General features: G+C 38.8%; 2 protein-coding genes across 3 annotated transcripts; both read left to right on the forward strand.

The window, feature by feature from the left end:
- Positions 1-390: 390 nt before the first annotated feature.
- SPO11 (SPO11 initiator of meiotic double stranded breaks) lies at positions 391-11,347 on the forward strand. Its single transcript, XM_054274737.1, has 13 exons — positions 391-488; positions 2,545-2,658; positions 5,032-5,120; positions 5,720-5,786; positions 5,978-6,086; positions 6,683-6,769; positions 8,078-8,114; positions 8,337-8,446; positions 9,314-9,413; positions 9,919-9,956; positions 10,605-10,681; positions 10,873-10,984; positions 11,228-11,347. The coding sequence occupies exons 1-13, from the start codon at positions 391-393 to the stop codon at positions 11,345-11,347; spliced, it is 1,158 nt and encodes a 385-aa protein (XP_054130712.1).
- Positions 11,348-12,345: 998 nt separating this feature from the next.
- On the forward strand, positions 12,346-19,836 carry RAE1 (ribonucleic acid export 1). Of its 2 annotated transcripts, none has more exons than XM_054274532.1 (12): positions 12,346-12,383; positions 12,822-12,918; positions 13,038-13,142; positions 13,715-13,807; positions 14,210-14,296; positions 14,724-14,810; positions 15,047-15,118; positions 15,618-15,725; positions 16,033-16,139; positions 16,244-16,319; positions 16,823-17,017; positions 18,516-19,836. In XM_054274532.1, the coding sequence occupies exons 2-12, from the start codon at positions 12,829-12,831 to the stop codon at positions 18,600-18,602; spliced, it is 1,107 nt and encodes a 368-aa protein (XP_054130507.1). In that variant the 5' UTR covers positions 12,346-12,383; positions 12,822-12,828; the 3' UTR covers positions 18,603-19,836. The 2 variants fall into 2 exon arrangements, with proteins under 2 accessions (XP_054130507.1, XP_054130504.1); XM_054274529.1 differs by having other exon boundaries at positions 12,355-12,423.
- The last annotated feature ends 207 nt before the right edge of the window (positions 19,837-20,043 follow it).

Genomic DNA, 20,043 nt, shown 5'->3' on the forward strand with positions numbered 1-20,043 from the left:
TCAGGAAGAGCAGGAAAAGCGCTTGGTTGGTCTGGAAGGGTGGGAGAAGCTCCAAGTTGGTCAGGAGGGTCAGGAAAAGCGCTCAGTCAGACATGGTGGGTGTAAAAAGCCCTCAGATGGCCAGGATGGGGTGTGCTAGCTCTAGAGCTTTATAAAGGGAGGGAGGAGCCCTAAGTTGGTCAGTCTGGAGCAGTGGGAAAACCTTGACTTTGGTTTCTACAGCAAATTTCTGCATTTTCTCTGTGACCCTGTGGTTTGAGCTCAGGTTATGTGTTTTACGTCCAGCAAGCAGAAAAGCCATTTGCAATTTCTGTGATAACCTCTTTTTGTCTCCTTTTAACAGGACCTCTTCCCTATCCAGAGAAGCTGGACTGACCTACAGCAGCCTTCATGGAGGAGCACGGTCTGTGTCCCACTGAAACTCCAGCTGGGAACAAGGCCAGCTTCAGGGAAACAAGTCTGGCTGCTCAGGAGAGCCACGTCCCCAGGTAAAAAATGTAAAAAAATAGCACCTCCACTCTCTATGATAATGTTTAAGTAGGTAGGACACTATTGCACCAAACAGGCTCATGCTGAAGGAGAAACATAATCCAATACAAAAACAAATGGGGTCTTGGATTGCAAACAGCATCTTCATTCCCTCAGACCTCTCCAAAAAGTCTGTGGCTACAGAAATACAGAAAACTGTGACAAAATTAGCTTACTGAATAACACCAACAAAAAACCCTTGTCAATTTTTAAAGAGCCTTTCTGCACACAGTACATCAACCTCAGCAGCTAGACCAGTCTGGGAGTATCATGAAGGTATTTTAAGAAGAAAAGGATATTATTAACATTATTATTTGGAGATTTCTTGGTCTCTGGCTCATGACTTCAGCAATACACAGGTCTGAGTTTTGGAGTGTGTTAGATTCTTACACTGCAGATTTTAATTTGTAACTGTTTCTTTCGTGTATCCTGTTAGCTTGCTAAAGGTGCTATAATATTAATATTTTGTGCCACTTATGTAGAAGATCTGTTCTCCTCTATAGAAGCAAGTATCCACTCTGCTGCAATCTATTAGAAATGATCAGCAAACCCTGTGAACTGTGCAGCACCTTCCCTTTCTCTGCTCAGATGTCATTGTTAACTAAACCACAGTGAATTTTAAGTAGGCATACTTGGCCAGTATCATATGTTTGCTTATTAAAATTCAGATAATTCTGCAAAAAGAGGCAGAATGTCAGCAGGGGGTACATGGAGACTTCCTGTCCTTTTCCTCCTATTTTGCATTTTAGATATTACCTTTCCCATTTCTGTTGGCTAGCAAAAGGGGAATTTTGGATTGGAACACAAACCTGGGCTTGCAAATTCTTCAGCAAACTCTGAAATACATCTGGAATATTAAGATAGTTACACTGTACAGAATAAAATTAATAAACAAAATATTTAGGAGTATCAAAGTAATGACATGATTTAGAATTCCAACCTATCTGTTCTTTCATCCACCTGCCTATACAGATTTTTTTGTCTTCAACACTATTTTTTGTTCATCTGAAATTTTAAATTGCTCTAAAAATTATAATCTAGTTTCAGCAATATGGAGAGAGTGTGGGAGCTGAGCTATAAAATGGAAGAAACATATTCAGCTGATAGAAGGGAGCTTTAAAGACAGCTCATTATTGTTTAAGAAGACTCTGCTTAATTTAAAAAGTCATTCTTGCTGATTTGAGACAATTAATTTTGTGTGGCATGCGCTGGTATTGACTCATCCTTTTTCTGTACATTACTTAATGACAGAATTAGACTTTGCTGATAAAACTTTGAGCTAAAATAAGTTCCATGAATTCTTTAATTCCTACCTAGACTCAGGATAGTGCAGAGTACACTTGTAATTTTAAGGACAGCTGAAACACTGGAGTCAGATTGCTTATGAAAATAAAAAGCATCTGTCATAACACTCAACCCAGCCTGGAGTTTTACTGTAAGGGATCTGCTGCAAGGCTGCTTTGTCTTTTTAGGTGAAAGATACAGATTTGATTCTTTCCATGGTGTGTCTGTTGAGACTGAGCCTTGATGTAATTAAAATCCTTAGCAGTTAGTTCAGGGCAGCAGATCAAAAGGTTAATGTGCAATGCTACAACAGGAAGTATTTGTAGTCCTGAACACTTTTTAAATTTATAGCATTTAAAAACAACTTTGCCAAAATCATGGCCAAAGCCAATATTACCTCATTTAGAGTAAAACATTAATCATTAGTCACGAACCAGCCAGTTGGTCTAGAAGTTCAGCTGGTGAAAAATTTGATGGTTACAGGATTGAACAGAAATATACTTTAAATTGTGTCCTCTGTTCATGCATTTGCAATGGAAAGGCAAAGGTATCAGGGAAACTGAGCAAAACAAAATAAAAAAATGAAAGTGTTCCTCCACATTTTTGAACACAAAGTATGCTGTAAGCAGTTTTGGCTCACATGATTTTTGTAAGTGTGGGGATAGTTGATAAAACTCAAAGTAGAACTAGATTTTATCAAATAATCTGTGCTGTTAATTCTCTTTGTTTCAGTTCTGAGGTTCTTGAGGCAATAGAAAATGTTATCCAAGGTGTAGTTCAAAGCCTGGCCCAAAAAAAAGCACCTGTTCTCACAGTGGCCAACAGAGCAGACTGGAGGAACATAGAGTAAGTAGGAAATATTTAAATCTATTAAATACAAATGCCATGAATATGAATTTGATTATGTAACTTCCAGAAAAGTTAATCATACATAATCATTCTATAAGCATTAGAATCAAGAAATAATTTTTAAAAGTAATGGACAAATAAAAAGCAATGCTTAGTAACCACTCTGAACAGGCATCATCATGTATTAAGTAATAGCAGACCACAGCACAAAGGGAAATGTAAAGCTACTGTAATAGGGGTTGGAAAGGAAAGGGAGGTCCTATAAACAATCCCTTTCTGGAAGCACTAGAAGCCAGAAATGATAGGCTGTGTTAGAGTGAAAAAACCTGGTTTAGGCTGGAAGAAATTACTGGCAATTCTGTTCTTCAAACCCTTTGAGTGCTTCCTACTTTCTTTTCCTCTGCTTTTCCTCGTGGTATCATATTTCTTAAAATGATAGTGATAAACTTATCCTTTTTTTCTTCAGAGATGCATCTCAGCTCTCCCTGCTGTGTTTCTTACCTGTGTGTTGTTGTTCTGAGTTCATTACCAGCAAAATAAAGCAAACCAAGCTTCCAGTACATTATCTAAATTTCAGACATTCTGCCAGCTGACCTAGACAGGATCAGAGAAAAAGAAACCTGTCCTCCTTTATAGCACATTCTGTGATTTGTAGAAGTTGCTTGTGCAACAGTATTTTTCCAAGGAATTCGCTTAAACTGAAAATCATCAAATATGAGAGATTAGCTGATTTCTACAATACATTAGCAAAAGAATAAAGTTAAACACTAATCTGTCTCTGGCCTTGTAAGAGCTTTGGACATCAGTGGGTTAAAGGATATTCGGATTGATAAGATTGCAGAGGTGCTTGTAAATGGACACATTAGAAACACTTAAGGTTGAGGAAGCACAGCAAACTTTCCAGGGTAACACTCTGGTGGAAAACTCATTTAATGAGAACAATAAACTTCTGCCAATCAAAAAACCTGAGGGGCCTGAAGGCAATCAGTTAACTGAAAAGCTTGTAGGTTCCAGGGAATTTAATGGTTTGTGTCTTGATAGTTTGACAAAAATGTTTCACTCAGATGTCTGTAAAATTAAAATACTCTTACAAAGTTTTGCAATTTTTGGCAGTCTTTGGGGAAATGGCATTCCATGCTAGAAAAACAAATGTGAACTGTTAGTTACCATCTGAACACATATGGGGGAAAATGTTCAAATTAAAAAGAGTTAAGATCACAGTATGTTAAAAATAAGAGTCATCAATCACATCAAAAAGAGCAGAACCATTATTTCTGGTGGAGAAGTGTAATCTCAGGTATGCCTTACAGAAACTGCCCTGCTGGAGTAAGCACAGTCCTGGGAAGAATGGGAGAGATCCAGGTTTAACCTGAGAGTAATTCAGGGGAGTCTTGATCACAGTTTTTCTCCTTTTCAATTCCAATGTCGGGAGCAGGCGAGCGAAAAGCACAAATAACTTTAAAATGTTGCAACACAAAGGCAATAAAGTTACTCTAAAGCTGTCGGGCAGATGCTGCACGGGCTGTCCCTGTGGGTTTGTGCAGCGGGCGCGCTCTGCCCCCCAAAGGACACACGGAGCAAAACCTTGCACAAACGAATGTGGGAACACGATGTGGTTTGGGATCAAATTATAGCCATTAAACCAGCAGCACTTTTAAATGTACCTACAAAACTCTGAAACGAAATAGAATGCTTTACAGGCAGGATCATATGGCACTAAATTACTTTAGAGTAAAATAATGAAGTGCCCTTAAGAAAATAACTGAGTCTTTTGGTGAAATGTGCACCTTCAGATGTGGAGTGGTGAAACATGAAATACTGCAGCTCATTTAGGTTAAACAACTGTTTAGAGTAGGATACACTCCCTTTTTGTTCCCAACACTTGGAATACAATTAAGTTATCCTGATAATAATTTAAGGGCGTAATTTAGATAATATTATTCTATTTTGAAATAGTAACAGTTTTTCATATAGTCTACCTGAGGAAGTCACTTGTGTCAGATGATTTTTATATTCATAATGATTCAGATTTTTTTCTTCTCATTTCATCTTTGTTTTCATACTAAGTAATTACTGATGTTGATACATTAACAGTTCTAAACACGTATAAAATCCTTTTCTTCTATTTCTGTCTGGAAACTTATTTACTTTATACTTTAATTCGGTATTGGAGCATCTTCCTGAGAAAGTCTTTGCTGCCTTTTTCCTTTGGCCACCCCAAGCCCACCCAAGCTGATGGTTTCTGTGCTGACTCTGAAAATAGCACTTGATCATAGGAAAGAGGTTTCTGAGTCTGAGTTACCTTGCAGACAACAATTCACCTGTACTCAGGGAGTTTGCAGTTTATTGTGTTTGTTTGCATTATGTCAGATTTAAAGATTCTGTAGGTCTACAGATGATACCAGGTTGTACTACAAAACAAATAAGAAGTGACTGCCCTCAATCAGCAAGAAGATTTGGTAAGTTAAAAAAAAGTCCTAAGTGGAGTTCTTCGGTTTTTCTTTTTCTTTTTTTCTTAGTTCCCAAGTTCTTAAAGAACATCAAAAACATTAAAATATTATACACTACAATTTGGAAGTGTATGGCTGATATAAGCTGATACTATGGTCAGCCTTTCAGCTTTTCTCTTTTTTTCTCTATTAAATTATAGTGAGTGACAGTGAACTTAACAGAATATTCCTAGAGTTTCTCCCTTCCCTTAATGGATATCAACTAAAGGCATTTTCAATAAGTCTTAATGTAAAAACATCACCCTTCTTCATAAAGCTGGCCAGAAAGGAACCTTGGAATACAGACAATAAGCTCATTTCTCTTTCTAACTCAGTCATTTCTTGGCCTGGACATTAGTGCATACATTCCCTCACTTAACGCCCTCATATTTTTTCTCATTATGATAGAAATTAATGAGTCTATTGAATAGTACAATCTCTCTGTATTTTCACAGTATGTGTCAAACTTTTATTTATGGGACACAAATATGGTGTTATATAAAGACTAATTATTGTATACACATTTCTGAAAATGGATAGAATATTTTGTAAAATGTATTTTTTTTCAGCTCTGACACTCAAAATTTTATCAATGATCTATAAGATGGTGCAGAGCAACACTTATGCAACTAAAAGGTAATGGAGTCAATTTCTGCAATTTCAAATAAAGCTGTGCTTTAAGTATTTTTTTGTGAAAATCAACCTGCAGGATACAAACCTGCAGGATTCTTGCACATAGAATGCTTTAGGTTTGTTTTTTATCTAATATCATGGCCCTGCAGCTGTTTCAGTATTATAATTACAAATACAATATTTTGTCTTGATAGAGATATATATTATTCTGATACTCTCCTGTTTGGTAGCCAAAGTGTTGTGGACCAAATAATCAATGACATTTCTTGCATGCTTAAGATATCCCGGAGAAGTCTGCATGTGGTAAGCAGCTTCTTGTCAATATTTCTGTCATTATTTCCAAATATTATTAAACTGATTCAACTACAAAGGGAAATAGCACAAAAAGTTGTCAGCTAGAATTAAACAGTTAAAATAAAAAGTCTCATTGGTGCTAATGAAACCTATGATTTATTGTGGCATTCAAAAGGTTTTTTTCTTCACACAAAATCCAGAGTTTGCTTTTTCCAACGGGTTTGGGACAAACTGCTAGTTAAAATCGCAGGAGCTTTGGTTATCAAATAAAGAAGTGCTTAAAATTCAGAGTGCAAGGCACCTGTTTACAAGTTTCTACCCACATGAATTGATAATTTTGGGGTTAAATGAAAACTTAAAGTACATCAGAAATGTAACTACCTGCAAATTGACTCATATCTCATATCTTACAAGGGTTCCTTCATACCTAAAATTATTTTTTGTAAGTCCTTGTGTCCATGAGGACAAAACATTTCTTAGTGTTTAAAAGGCTGAAGGCTGTGAACCACTGCTTAGTACCAGTGGGAATTCTTTTCAGATTTCTTGCTTTGTCTGTGCAATATAGTAACTTCCCATTTACTCTGTACAACTTTTATTTTTCCCAGCTGTCTACAACTAAAGGTTTTGTTGCTGGTAATTTAAGTTACACTGAGGAAGATGGTACAAAAGTGAATTGTACCTGCAGTGCAACAGTATGTATTATAAAGCACAAACACAATCCATAGCATCTGCCTGTACAAGATAACCTGCACTCCTTGTAGCTCAGGTTACAGTGTACATTTATTGCACAAACCTCTGCTTGGGACAAATTGAGGCATTACAACCTGAGTGAATAAAATAGATTAAAATATTGCTGAACTGTATTGTAATTCTGAAGTTCAGACTCTGTATTGTAATTCTGAGCTAGACCCACCAGGAATAAATCTTTGGATGTGCACTATCTTCTGCCATGAGATCCTTGCAGAGGAAGGTGTATTACATTATATAATATTTCATATCTTAGGCTTTATGTTACAGTGTTCTGTCAAATGAGTGCTCTTGAAGGAAAGAATGCTGGGCACTCTGAATATACAGCATTTCTGTCACAGCAGATTGAATTCTGGCAGAGAGAGAAAACAAGTCAAAATTGCTTTAAGGGGAGGAGATTCAACTGGCCTAGTCCTGAAAGATTTTCTACAGCAGTGCAGAGAATGAAAGCAGAAATAAAACTCAGACTTGCTGACTAATGTCACAATTTTCTGAAAAATGTGTTCATTGTAAGCCTTAGTTGGTCATTTCAAAATTGAAGGGTAACCTTAGCTGCCCATTACACTTTGTTTGTAAGCACTAAATCCCCTGTTACTGTTCTCCATATTTTTATTTGCTGAGTTGTTCCACTCTGGCACTGGGGTGATTTACAGTCAGGAGTTAAAACAGACCACACACTTCCATAGATACATTATCTTTGACCAAGTTCTTCCCCCAGTTCCTGTTTTCCCATCCATATGCTTGCCAGATTCAGCCAATCCTAACTGAAGATGTAAAGTAAACATCACCATCTCTTCAAGTTGTTGCTCCAAAATACCCATAAAATCAGGTTAGAGGCCAGCAAAAGTATTAATTTAATGGTCTTACAAAAAGATTGTTTAAATGTTTTAAGTCTGTATTAAATTTGCAATCTTCACACCAAGCAGACTTTTTTTCTGGCTAAGACAGATAAAACATTAATCAAGGTATTACTATCTTCATCATGCCCATAGGATGAACAATTTTCTGCAACAGTGGCACAAATACTTTTGAAAAGCATCTTGTGACAGGGGGACTCCTAGACCACTACACAATAGTGCACATGAATGGTTGAACACACTTGTCAAGAGGTGAAAATGTCAGAACTGATCTTGCTTATAGAGGAGGAATGGTGGTTTCAGGATGAAATTGTGTCCTTCATTACCTAATGTTGTTATTTTAAAATATATCATTTTCTCAATTTAAAATGATTAATCTCATTTTTGTTGTTTTAGGCAGTCACTGTGCCATCTAATGTTCAAGGAATTAAAAGTATCCTTTGAGCAAGAACTCTAATCATAGACAGAAAAAAAAAAATAAAAACAAGAAATATTCCAAGTAAAACAACGTTCTGGTAATTTTTGCTTTCCTTGTTGGCTCTGAAATTGAGTCATGATCACTGGTCTTGGCCCCAGAACAGGTATTTTAGAGCAGCTAGTTTTAATTGATGGGTGTGATGGATCATTTTACACACAGCTGGCCTTAACACAAAAGATTTAACCTCACATGCCAAATTTATATTAATTGTAGAAAAAGATGCAACTTTCCAGAGACTCCTGGATGATGACTTCTTCAGTAAAGTGTCCCCATGTATCATGATCACGGTATGCACCTTGTATTTCATATCCTCCAGCTGCACCTCATTTAAGGAATACTTTAGCATTGTAGAGCTGCTCAAACTTGGGCAAAAGGCCATAATGAAATTAATATGAAACATATTTAACAATGATTGTTAAAATTTAATTATCCTCATAGAAATACGAAATACATGCTCTAAAGGCTTATTTCCTCCAAACATCTCCTCAGAGCTTGGTAGCAAATCAGCTTCCTGTGCTGCTGCAAAGCTGCTGCTCAGTCTCAGAAAGGCTCAGCTGTTGAGTGACCTTTTGTCCTTCAGGACCAAATGAAACAGAATTGGTTGATTTTGGACTGTACTGAAAGAGCTCTGGAGCCAGGGGAATTAACAGGAATGTGTAAATGAAATATGCATACAATGAGGAAAAAACATTTTGCCATTCCTAAGAGAGATAAGCACTTCTATTCTGCCATGCCACAAATGGTCCAGCTTCAGTCAGTCATAGCAAGAACTTGTTTCATATTGTTCCATTAGTGCCATAAATATTAGTTTAAGATAAAAAAGCTGCCTTCTTACCCCAGCCTATGCAGACACCAGGGTACATCTATGTATGAACTCCCAGACCTTACAAATCAACTCCTTGAACAGAGGAATGGCTGATGCTCCTGCAGTGCCCATAATCCACAACACTTGCCCAGCTGCTCCCAGCCTGGCCCTCCCTCTGCACAAAGCCAAAATAGGAGCATGGAACTTTCCCTGCAAAACAGCTGCTGGAGAAATGGTTCTGCCAGCATTTTGTTTGTTTGCTTGCTTTTAATGGCAAATATAAACACACATGTAGCCAGATGTTGTTTCAGTTAATATAAAACCATCTGCTTTTCTTTTATTTCTTTAGGGAAGAGGCATACCAGATCTTAATACACGACTTTTGGTCAGGAAGCTGTGGGATTCTTTTCAAATTCCTATTTTCACCCTTATGGATGCAGATCCACATGGTAAATCTGTAGAGGCTCACAGGCATAAAAGGAAAGCAATATTTGTTTAGAATGTCCTTTCTCACTCTTATGGGAAGGTTCTGAGAGCTCAGAAATCCCACACAATCAGAAGGTGATGTATCTACATTGATCCCATCTGAAATTAGGGAGATTACTCCAAAGTAAGAGGCAGCTGCTCAAAGAAATAGTATTAAGAAATATGAATTACACAGGATAAAGAAATACATTTTTAATAAAAGATGTTGGACAATGTGTAAAATAGCTGATTATCCTTAGGTTTGAATTGACTGCACACAGATAGTGTGAAACATTTAACTACCTGAAGGTGAGATGCTGAGATTCTGATTGTTTTGACATTATCTAAAAATATATGTAAACCATAAGAACCTCACTAATCATAAAGCCGTAACTGTTGTTTCATGAAACTGATTTTTTAAACAGTCTCCTTAAAAATGCCCCTTGTGCAGACAAACAGACACTTGACTTTTGCTATTCTGCAACCCAGGTGTAGAAATAATGTGTGTCTACAAATATGGATCTGTGGTGAGTATATTTTTCCCCCTTCCAATACCTTGTTTTATAGCCCAGCCTGGAAGCTGGAATGCATGAAATGCTACAGCCTTTGTCAGAATGGGTGCTGCCTTTTAGCAGTTTGATTCAACACAAAGAGGTGGTTTTTGGCCTTGTGTCTACAGAAACAGCTTCTTCCTGCAACAAAAAGAAAGTGAATAGAAATGCCAGGTGTTTGATTTAACCATATTTCACAGTTTTTCTCTGCTGCACAGGCAGTTTTCAGACAGTCCCAACAGAAAAGGGTTCTCCATTTAGATTTGTTTCTGCCTTAGAAGAGGAGCAAAGGCTGGAGGAACCTTGGGAGCAGGAGAACCTAATTGTGAGATGGGTGATTTGCACAAAATAATGTTATATTGGTAAAGATTTTATTCTGGCCTGAGAATTTGCTTAGGGATACTTGTGTAATGTGGAATGTTATGGAAGAAGGAAAGAGGGACAAGGAAATATTATCCTGTTACATGGCTACAGACAAGGTATGGGCACACTGCAGGGAAGGCAGGCAGATAGAGGTGAAGGCAGAGGGCAGGATGGGGGAACTGTTCAGCAGAGAAATGGAGAAACAACATCCCAAGTTAAACTACAGATCACTGAATGTTACAGTGACCTTTCTTATTTCAGTCCATGTCCTTTGAGGCCCATCATCTCACTGTTCCCTCTATCAAGTGGCTTGGTCTCCTTCCATCTGACCTCGAGAGGTGAGTTATTTCCTCAGGAGAAACAGAAGTATCCTTCTGCTTCACACCCAGCAAATGCAATTTTACTACACAAAAATCCATTTAAATCCATTACTCTTTCCATGCATTATTTTGGCTTAATATAAGGAAGTAGGATGGAAAATATATCTTTAAGTGTGTGAGAAAATGTAAGAATTTTATTTTCTTTGCAGATTAAACATATGCAAAGATGCCTTGATTCCATTTACAAAGCAAGATGAAAATAAGTTAGCAAGTATTCAGAAGAGACCTTACATTGCTTGTCAGCCACTGTGGAAAAAAGAGGTTTGTATAAACCTACTGTTTTCTATTTCACACTCCTCACAGGACAGATCCCATATCTGACAAGCTCTTAGGGTAGCAGAACCAGCCAGGTTTTGAAGCCCTAAAAGAAGGCAGGATTGAGAAAGCCTGGGATGTCTCTCTGAACCACTTTACAGCTCTACATGCACATACAATGAGTGGATGGAATTTTCTTACTTAACTTCCTACACACATTAATTTTTCCTCCTTTTTTCCCCCTTTTAGCTGGAAATTATGGCAGCATCTAAACTGAAGGCTGAAATTCAAGTTTTAACTACTGTCTCAGCAGATTACCTGTCCAGAGTCTATTTACCAAACAAACTGCAGTTTGGTGGGTGGCTGTGAATGCTGCTCTGCACATGAAATGTTTTTCTATATATTGATTTAATTTGACTGCACTTAAGGAAAAAAAAAGTGCAGAGACAAAGGAGTATGTGTCAGTTTCTTATTTAGTTTCTTTATCTCTGTACCTAGAGCATAATCTTCTTTTTCTTTGTTCAAACTATAAGAGTAATTGTGATTTTTGCAGACTACTGCTACTTCCATTCTGTGGTTTCTGCTGTGAAAAAGTGCCATGTGCAATAGTACACATAGAAAATATGATTAAATATGTTCTTTCTGGCCAGAAAAATGTGAAGGTCAAAAACATATCCAGGAATTGTTTTGCCTTCGGTCTTAAAGCACTGCATGATGCTGTACCAAGCTTTTTGTATTTGAAGGGAGTGAAAGACTTGCTTAAGAATTTATTATATGTGCCTCTTTTTGGAAATTATTTTAAGTTTTGTGTTTACTGTAAATTTGGACTTGAAAGCCAGAAATAATTCCTGATTACTGCATATCTCAAGCAGCTGTAAAACTTCCAACAATCATATTACTATTTGTTTTCAATGAACAAATAAGAAAGTGGATGTTACTGATTAAGAACTTAATAAACAATCCTGTTAATAATGCACATCATAACAGAATCATTTATTTCATTTAATTCATTCATTTAGTTAATTTCATTTATTTTTTTGTCTGTAAAACAGTAAAGAGAAGCAGAAAACTGTGGTGATTAAAGTGTACATTAATTTTTATGTGAGGGAGTCAGACTGACTGCATAGAAAATGCCTCCAACATTGATCTCCACAGCCATCACCATGGATCTTGCAGACGACATTTTCAGATTTTTTTATATTTATTTCGTTGGGGTTTTTTACTGTCGCACCAGTACTAAACTTGAATTAAAGATCCGGCCGGCCCCGCCCTCAGGCTCTGCCCCGCCCCGCCCGCTCAGGGCGCAGCCGCGGCCCCGCCCCGCGGCGCCTGCGCAAGAGGCGCGGCCCGTCCCGCGCTCGCCGCCGCTCGCGTCACAGGTCCGGCCCGGAGCGGGCCCGCAGCGGTGCGTGAGGGGAGCCCCGGGCCGGAGCGGGCTCGCAGCGGTGCGTGAGGGGAGCCCCGGGCCGGGGGGCGTTCCGAGTGCTGCCGGACGGGCGGGGGGAGCTCCGCGGAGCGGCGGCCTGAGGGTGGGCGGAGAGCCCCGCTGGGGTGTGCGCCAGAGCGGCAGCACCCCCGGCCGCGCTCGGGTCTGGGCTCCCCGGGTGCAGCCAGGGGCACGGCGGGGTTGGCTCTGCCAGGGCGCGGCCCGAGAGGGCAGGTGGGAGGTGTGGGGGTCCAACAGCAACGAAAAGTGTCTTGTTATTTATTTATTATATTTTACTGTGTTTAGTTTGATATATTTGTATATCCCTGGGTGCCTCCCAGGGGAGTGCTGGCTGCGCTGAGACGCCCCGGGCACGCTGGAGGGCCTTGCGGGGCTCACCCTTTCTCTCCTTCGCAGGGCAAGGATGAGCCTGTTCGGATCCACGTCGGGGTTCGGTACCGGCGGTACCAGCATGTTCGGCAGCACCACAGCCGATAACCACAACCCCATGAAGGTGCGTGTGCCAGCCCCTGTGCTGCGTGTGTTACTTTGTCACTATTGACTCATTCTATAGAAGTCATAACAGCTCGGTTCACAGTTTTCAAAAGTTGTTTTGTCTCCTGTCCTTCGTAGGATATTGAAGTAACATCTCCACCTGATGACAGCATATCTTGTTTAGCATTTAGTCCACCAACGCTGCCGGGTAATTTCCTCATTGCAGGATCGTGGGCAAATGATGTAAGTATTCTCTGTTAGACATGGAGATGAATAAAGTGCCTAAACTGCAAAATGGGATCCCAAAAGCTTGTGCAGGGCACCTGAAAACATAACTTGTTGAAGTACTGCAAAATTTATGTCTGATGTCAAGGCACTAAGTTTAACATAGCTGATAAAGCATCACAAACCCAAAGTAATTGACTTATTAATTGAGGTATCATAGCAAGTTTTTTTTTTTGTTTTTTTGAAGGATGAAATTCCAGCTAGCTCAGGCAGGGAGGGAAGACAAATATGGGCATGTTTGTTGTGTTCTGCCCAGCTGAGGGTTCAGGGTTCTCCAAGACAGTGTGGTGAGGGGTTACAGGTTTTGAAGGCACTCTTGAGGTGGAGTTGAAATTGTGGGGCTGAGTTTTGGTCTACAGCTGAGAAGAATATAAGTAAAAAAAACCAAGGTTTCACTAGCTCTGAAAAACTCAGACTTTGTTATTTATAACCATGCATTTTGTTGACTAAACTAGGGCTGGAGTGTCCAGGACAAGTCTTTTCAAGCTCCTGTTAATTTGGTTTATCTGCATTTGCTTCTCCTGTTGCAGGTTCGCTGCTGGGAGGTTCAGGATAATGGACAGACAATTCCAAAGGCTCAGCAGATGCACACAGGGCCTGTACTCGATGCCTGCTGGAGTGATGTAAGTTGTTATTTAAAAACAAATGCACATTTTTAACCAGAATTCCACATAAATTGGTGTGTGGTTTGCAGGCAGATGAGTGCCACAGGTAGCTGCAGCCCATGGTTGTTGCACAGACTGAAATTGCTGTAAATGTGTGCTCAGTGTGTCCTGGTGGGATGGACTGGCATGGGTGTAAGAAGGCTAAAAGTGAGTTTTAAAGTTAGGAGTGTGTTAAAAGCTAGATAAAAATAGCATTGTTTGTTCTTCTATGATGTAGGAATAAATAAATTTGAATTTATGTTTCTTCTTTGTCTTGAAATCCCTCTACATATTACATTGATGTTACACTGTTTCTAGAAGAGAATAACACTTGACAGTTTTCCTGTTCCCTAATCTCTTGGTTTTATTCCTATTTTTTAGGATGGGAGTAAAGTATTTACTGCTTCATGTGATAAAACTGCCAAAATGTGGGATCTCAACAGTAATCAAGCAATTCAGATTGCACAAGTAAGTAAAGCCCAAAGTACTAAATGTGTTTTTCTGTTTTTATTAAAAACTATCTTTCTAATTTTTCTATTTTTGTGATAGTGAGGTGCACCTGAACAGGTGATCAAGATGATTTAAAAACCCTGTGCATCTGTTTCCTTTGTTTTACTTAAGGGAGCTCTTTCCACTGCTGCAGTGATCTCACTAAGTCACCCTGATGCATTAGAAGGGGAGAAATATTTTTAAGTCATTCAATTGACTTCATAAATACCAGCTTTTTACTGCAACAACAACAGAATTACAATTTACATTTTCAAGTGAGAAGTTAATGTGTGTTTGTAGAATATGTAATTGTGGTGACTAAAATGAGTTTCCAGCTGTAATTTAAGCAGAGTTGTTCTCTTTAATGATTGCTTCCTGCATGTCTGTTTGTCCTTTCTTTCCTCAGCATGATGCTCCAGTGAAGACCATCCACTGGATTAAAGCCCCAAATTACAGCTGTGTGATGACAGGAAGCTGGGATAAAACTTTGAAGGTATGATTTTTACCTGAACACATGGACACAAAGTGTGCTAGTAATTTGTGTGTAAAAATACTTACATGAAGTGAAAATATGTTATTAAGCTCTAATAATTAATGGAATAGCTTCCCTTCAGAGGGAGTTGCACTATTCTGACTGTAACAAGAATGAAACAGTTACACTGAAAATTACTACAAGAGAATGTATCCTGAGCTCCAGGTGTGAGTTTGTTTGTTTCTGTGTTCCATCAGTTCTGGGATACGCGGTCACCAACTCCCATGATGACTCTGCAGCTCCCTGAAAGGTGTTACTGTGCAGATGTGGTAAGTCAGGAGGTGTGGCAAACTGGTGCCAGCTGGAGAACTGGGAGGAGGAAGAAGTTTTGGGGACTTCTGTAGGACAGGATTTGGATACTGTTAGTGTTTGATATCTGTGTGATTGTAGTGCTGGAACATAATCTGATCTTCTTGATCAGGCCCTGGAAAATTGAGATTTTCATCATACAAAACACCCTTGGTGTCCTTTTAACATCACAAAAATCAGCATTGAGGACTGACCCACCCTTAGTTCTGGCCAAGTTTGTAAACCACTATTGCACTTCACACTGGAAAAATTAGCTCATAATTAGAAGATTTTTGGTGTGTTATATTTCTCAGTGGCAGGGAAAAACTTGAAATGTGTTTAAAGATGTGTGAATAAATGAACTTTTTCCTCATCTGCTTCCTATTTCCCTCCCTCTCATTCCTTTTAGTTCTTCAGGGTGCTCTGCCATGCTATTAACACAAGTGTCTCTCTTCCAACCTGTTTTACAACCTTATCCAGGTTCATCCTATGGCAGCTGTGGCCACTGCAGAAAGGGGTTTGATAGTTTATCAGTTAGAGAACCAACCTTCTGAATTCAGAAGAATAGAATCTCCTCTGAAACACCAGGTAAATAATAATATTTGTATTTATACAGATCATTGACATTGTGGGCTTGACATTTTTTGTAAAAACGGGCAGTGTTTCAAAACCAAGTTATCTTAGCATGGCAATGACGTGGTTTGCCAGTGATCTGTTGCTGATATTTACAAGGATTTAAAAAATTAATCTGTTGCTCAAATTCTCAACAGAATTTGATCTATCTCTTGACCTTGCTAGTGGTTTTGCCTCACCTGCATTGATGACTTTGAAGTTTTGTGTCCCTGTGGAAAAAATGTCTCAGTCTAAAACTCCTTTGTATCTTTCTCCAATTCAGCATCGCTGTGTTGCTATTTTCAAAGACAAAGTGAACAAACCAACTGGATTTGCCCTTGGAAGCATTGAAGGCAGAGTAGCTATTCATTATATCAACCCCCCAAACCCGTAAGTATTCAATAAAACATTCTCTCTTTATTGCTCAGGTCACAGTGATGAAAATAAAAAGCTTTTTTTTAAAAATTTTTAAAACTTTTTGATTTCCTTTCCAGTGCAAAAGATAATTTCACTTTTAAATGCCATCGCTCCAATGGAACAAACACATCAGCACCTCAGGACATCTATGCTGTGAGTATCCAACATGTGTCATATATACACTGTACACTCCTGGTGTAAAGTTGCCTCTGAATTGTTCTCCTTCACCTTTTATCTTGCCTAAGGCTCTCAGACACATTTAAAACCTGTCATAGTCATTCTTTAAGAGGAAAGGCAAATTTTTATACTCTCATAAAATAAGCACTAGATCAGCCTTTCATTGAATCTGCTCGTCAACAAGTGGAGTTGACACTTGTTGATTTTGTAGATATTGAAACAATAGTTGTGTAATGGCATTTTGCATTGAATTATGAGGTACTAAGCCAAAAAGATTGTGTTTTTCTTGTTGCTTTGGTGGGTTTTCTTTGGTTGCTTTGGGGGATTTCTTTCTCCAAAGAAATTTTAAAGATTTGAGAGCTGTATTTAGTTGAAATTTAATGAGTTTACTCTTGTAGACTTCAGCCCACCTTCTGTGAGTGTGCCCATCGCCTGTTGCTGTGTGTGGTGTTTTCATGGTGTTCTGTGTGGCTCTGCAGGTTAATGGGATTGCATTCCACCCTGTGCATGGCACTCTGGCCACAGTGGGCTCTGATGGGAGATTCAGCTTCTGGGATAAAGATGCACGGACAAAGCTAAAAACCTCAGAGCAGCTGGACCAGCCAATATCTGCTTGTTGTTTCAACCACAATGGCAATATATTTGCTTATGCTTCCAGCTATGATTGGTCAAAGGTAAGAAGGATTTAGACTCATGTTCATACTTTCAGTTGACACCTAAGACTCTTCTTCTGGTGAGGCTTTTACTGGTTTTTTAGTAAGTTGTAAGTGAACCTTTCTGATTTCTAAGAGAGCTTCAAATGGCCATTTTGGCCACCTGATGAAGTTTAACATTGAAGCTGTGAATCTGTGGTGTTTCAGCTCCAGCAGGACAGGATTGCTAAATGCTGCTGGTTGACAAATGTGGATGAGCAAACTGTAAATTCCCTGATTCAGAGGTTGCTATGGTTGCTCACACAGCACGGTTGTGCCGTGGGCAGTGTCACAGGGCAGGGTGGCACCCTGACAGCTTCCCACAGAGCTGGTGAAATGCACATCTCTGCTGCTGGTGCAGGCAGAAAAGCTGTCACTGTGATTATAAACACTTACACCAGTTTTTGAATGCTCTCTATTAAATTTTCACTGCCACTTAGTGAGGCTTTTGATAGTGCTTATTTATTTATTTCTCTTCCACACTTAACAATGCAGATGCAGCAGAACCACAGCAAACCATGATCTGTGGAAAATCAATACTTCCTAATAGTTTAAGGAGGGAGGGCAGCAAGCTTGGAATGTAACTAATTTTCATGGTGCTTGTAGGGTAATGTTCTTGTGGTTTTGAGTAAAATGAATGCAGAAATCTCAAAGATTAACTCAACTGCATGCCACAGAGAGCTAAATTTTAATTCACTGCATTGTATTTAGTCCTCTGCCCACATTAAAATATTTGTTGGTGTCAGGGCAGATGAATTCTTCAGTTCTGCTGCTTGGGTAGACTTTCAGATCTGCAAACCAGTACTAAATAGTAAAATCAGTTGGTGCTAAGTGCTAACCCTCCTTCCTTCCCAGAGCCATTTCTTGTCCATGGCGTTGGTAATTTCCAGCCTGCCTGTTGGACCTCAGTAGCTTTATTAGTGTTTACTCTCCCTGATTTGGATACTTGGGTATTAATTTGCTAATGTGTATGAAAATGATATGCAAAACAGGACATTTGCATCTGCAGCTGGGGAACAGAAAACTCTGCAGTTGCCTGTAGAACTTGGCCTTCACTTGGGAAAAATGTGACCTTATGTCATTTAAAAGATAGAAAATCTGAAGTGAAGCTGGGTGGCCATTAAAGGTTTGGTTTTTTCTCTGCCTCAAATGACATTTATAAGAAATAATACTGAGTTCCTTGGTTGCATCTGTAAAGTAGAACTTAGAGATATGTGGTTATTTTTTAAATTAAAAATATTTTATACTTTAAAAATGGATAAAAGTCTCTTAAATTTTACTTTGTATGTATAATTCTTGTAATTGCTTGTTCAAGTAAGCTGTTCCTAATCCACCAGTGTGGTCCAATATCTGGTCTTAAAGGCTTTAAGATTAAATCTTAATAAACCAAACTAATGGAATATTCATATTCTTATATTTTAGGTAATGCTGATATTTTTTTTCTTTGAAGAGAGTAAATGTAGATTATTTTTGTCTTTAGGGTCATGAATTCTATAATCCACAGAAGAAAAATTACATTTTTCTGCGAAATGCAGCAGAAGAGCTGAAGCCCAGGAATAAGAAGTAGTGAGTCTGACTTGAACTCCTCTACTTGTTCTGCCCTTCCTGCCTCTGCTCTTTGGCCATTTGTGCCCTGTTGCACCATGGTTCAGTCAACTTTGGATCACAAACATTTAGCAGGAACTGTAAAAATGACAAATGTATTCTGGCTTGCTGGAGAACGTTTCCAAATTAGATACTCTGATGTGTATAAGAAAGAGAGGCTCCTATTGACGTGACTTAACCACTCTCTGTTCCACAGCAATAATGAAATTGCAGCAAAATCAACATCTGGGGTGGATATTCCTGCTTTGAAGTGCAACCATTTGTATCTCTGGATTTATTTTGTTAGTATTACATTAAAATATGTTAATTATAATCGTTCTGGAGAAGTTGTATAAATACTGTATTTTTTGTAAGTACTTGGAGAATCACCAGTAATTCTTCTCAAAGGAGGCTTGTTTTTTTTCTTATTAATAATTCAGGGGTTCTTTCATTGCTTTCTGGTTTTTGAAATGGAAGCATTGTCTGCTGTATGCCAGGAAGAAATGCCTTGCAAATAGTTTTTCCTCCTTTTTCAGATGACTGGGAAGGTATGTAGGGGGCCAAGAGCAGTGAGAGAAACTCAAGGCAGAAGATGGGCCCAGTGCAGACTTTAGATTTTTCTGGCACTCCTGCAGTGGACATGACTTCTGAGCAAACTGCTGTTTCTAGTTCAGAGGAGAAGTTGCAGTGGTGCCAAGTGATGAAATAGCTCAGAGTTCAGGAACATGAGCAAGCCTTTAAAGGTTTTATTCATGACCAAACCAATGTGTGCAAAATCCCTTTTACCTAAGCTTCTTTGAAGCTGACACCTTTTAGAGCTGTAAGTTGAGCATTTTAACATGGTTTTGTCCTGTCAGAGGGTGTTCAGGACTGAAAAATTCATTTTTGTATTAACTAGAAAGTAGTGCTGGGAAGCTTCATCCTGATCAAAAATGCTGTGAAACAAAATGAGTGGGTCTCTTTCTGACTTGAATCTACCACTGTTTACTTTTAACTAGTCAGTTATATACATGCCAAAGTTTTCTTTTTGGAAGTGAATGCTTATTATTCCTGTCTAACTATTGTTTGTTTGATAATGACTGAATAAAAAGGGGATGGGGGGAGCATGTATAGAGTTTCATGGCATATTGTACAAATTCTCTGTAAAACTGTTATGGTTTAATGCTGGTGGTTACGGATTCATGCTGAGTTTCAAATAAAATTTTTACTAAATGCTTTTTTATATTCAGAAGTTCTGTTCCAATAATGTGGGCAAGGCAATGTGCTTCCTGTTTCAAAGCAGCTTCTTGGCCTTTCAGTGTAATTCAGGGACATTTCTGAAAGTCAGCTCCTTTTCCTTCAGCTGCTTAAGCTGAGAACCCAATGCATTTTCCAACTTCTGTTCCACTACAAATGATTCCTGTGGGTTTGCCTCAAAGAACTGG

The sequence above is a fragment of the Melozone crissalis genome, unplaced genomic scaffold (assembly GCF_028551555.1).
Source record: "Melozone crissalis strain CALT ecotype California unplaced genomic scaffold, PUWL_Pcris_2 ptg000017l_1, whole genome shotgun sequence".
NCBI classification, from domain to species: Eukaryota; Metazoa; Chordata; class Aves; order Passeriformes; family Passerellidae; genus Melozone; species Melozone crissalis.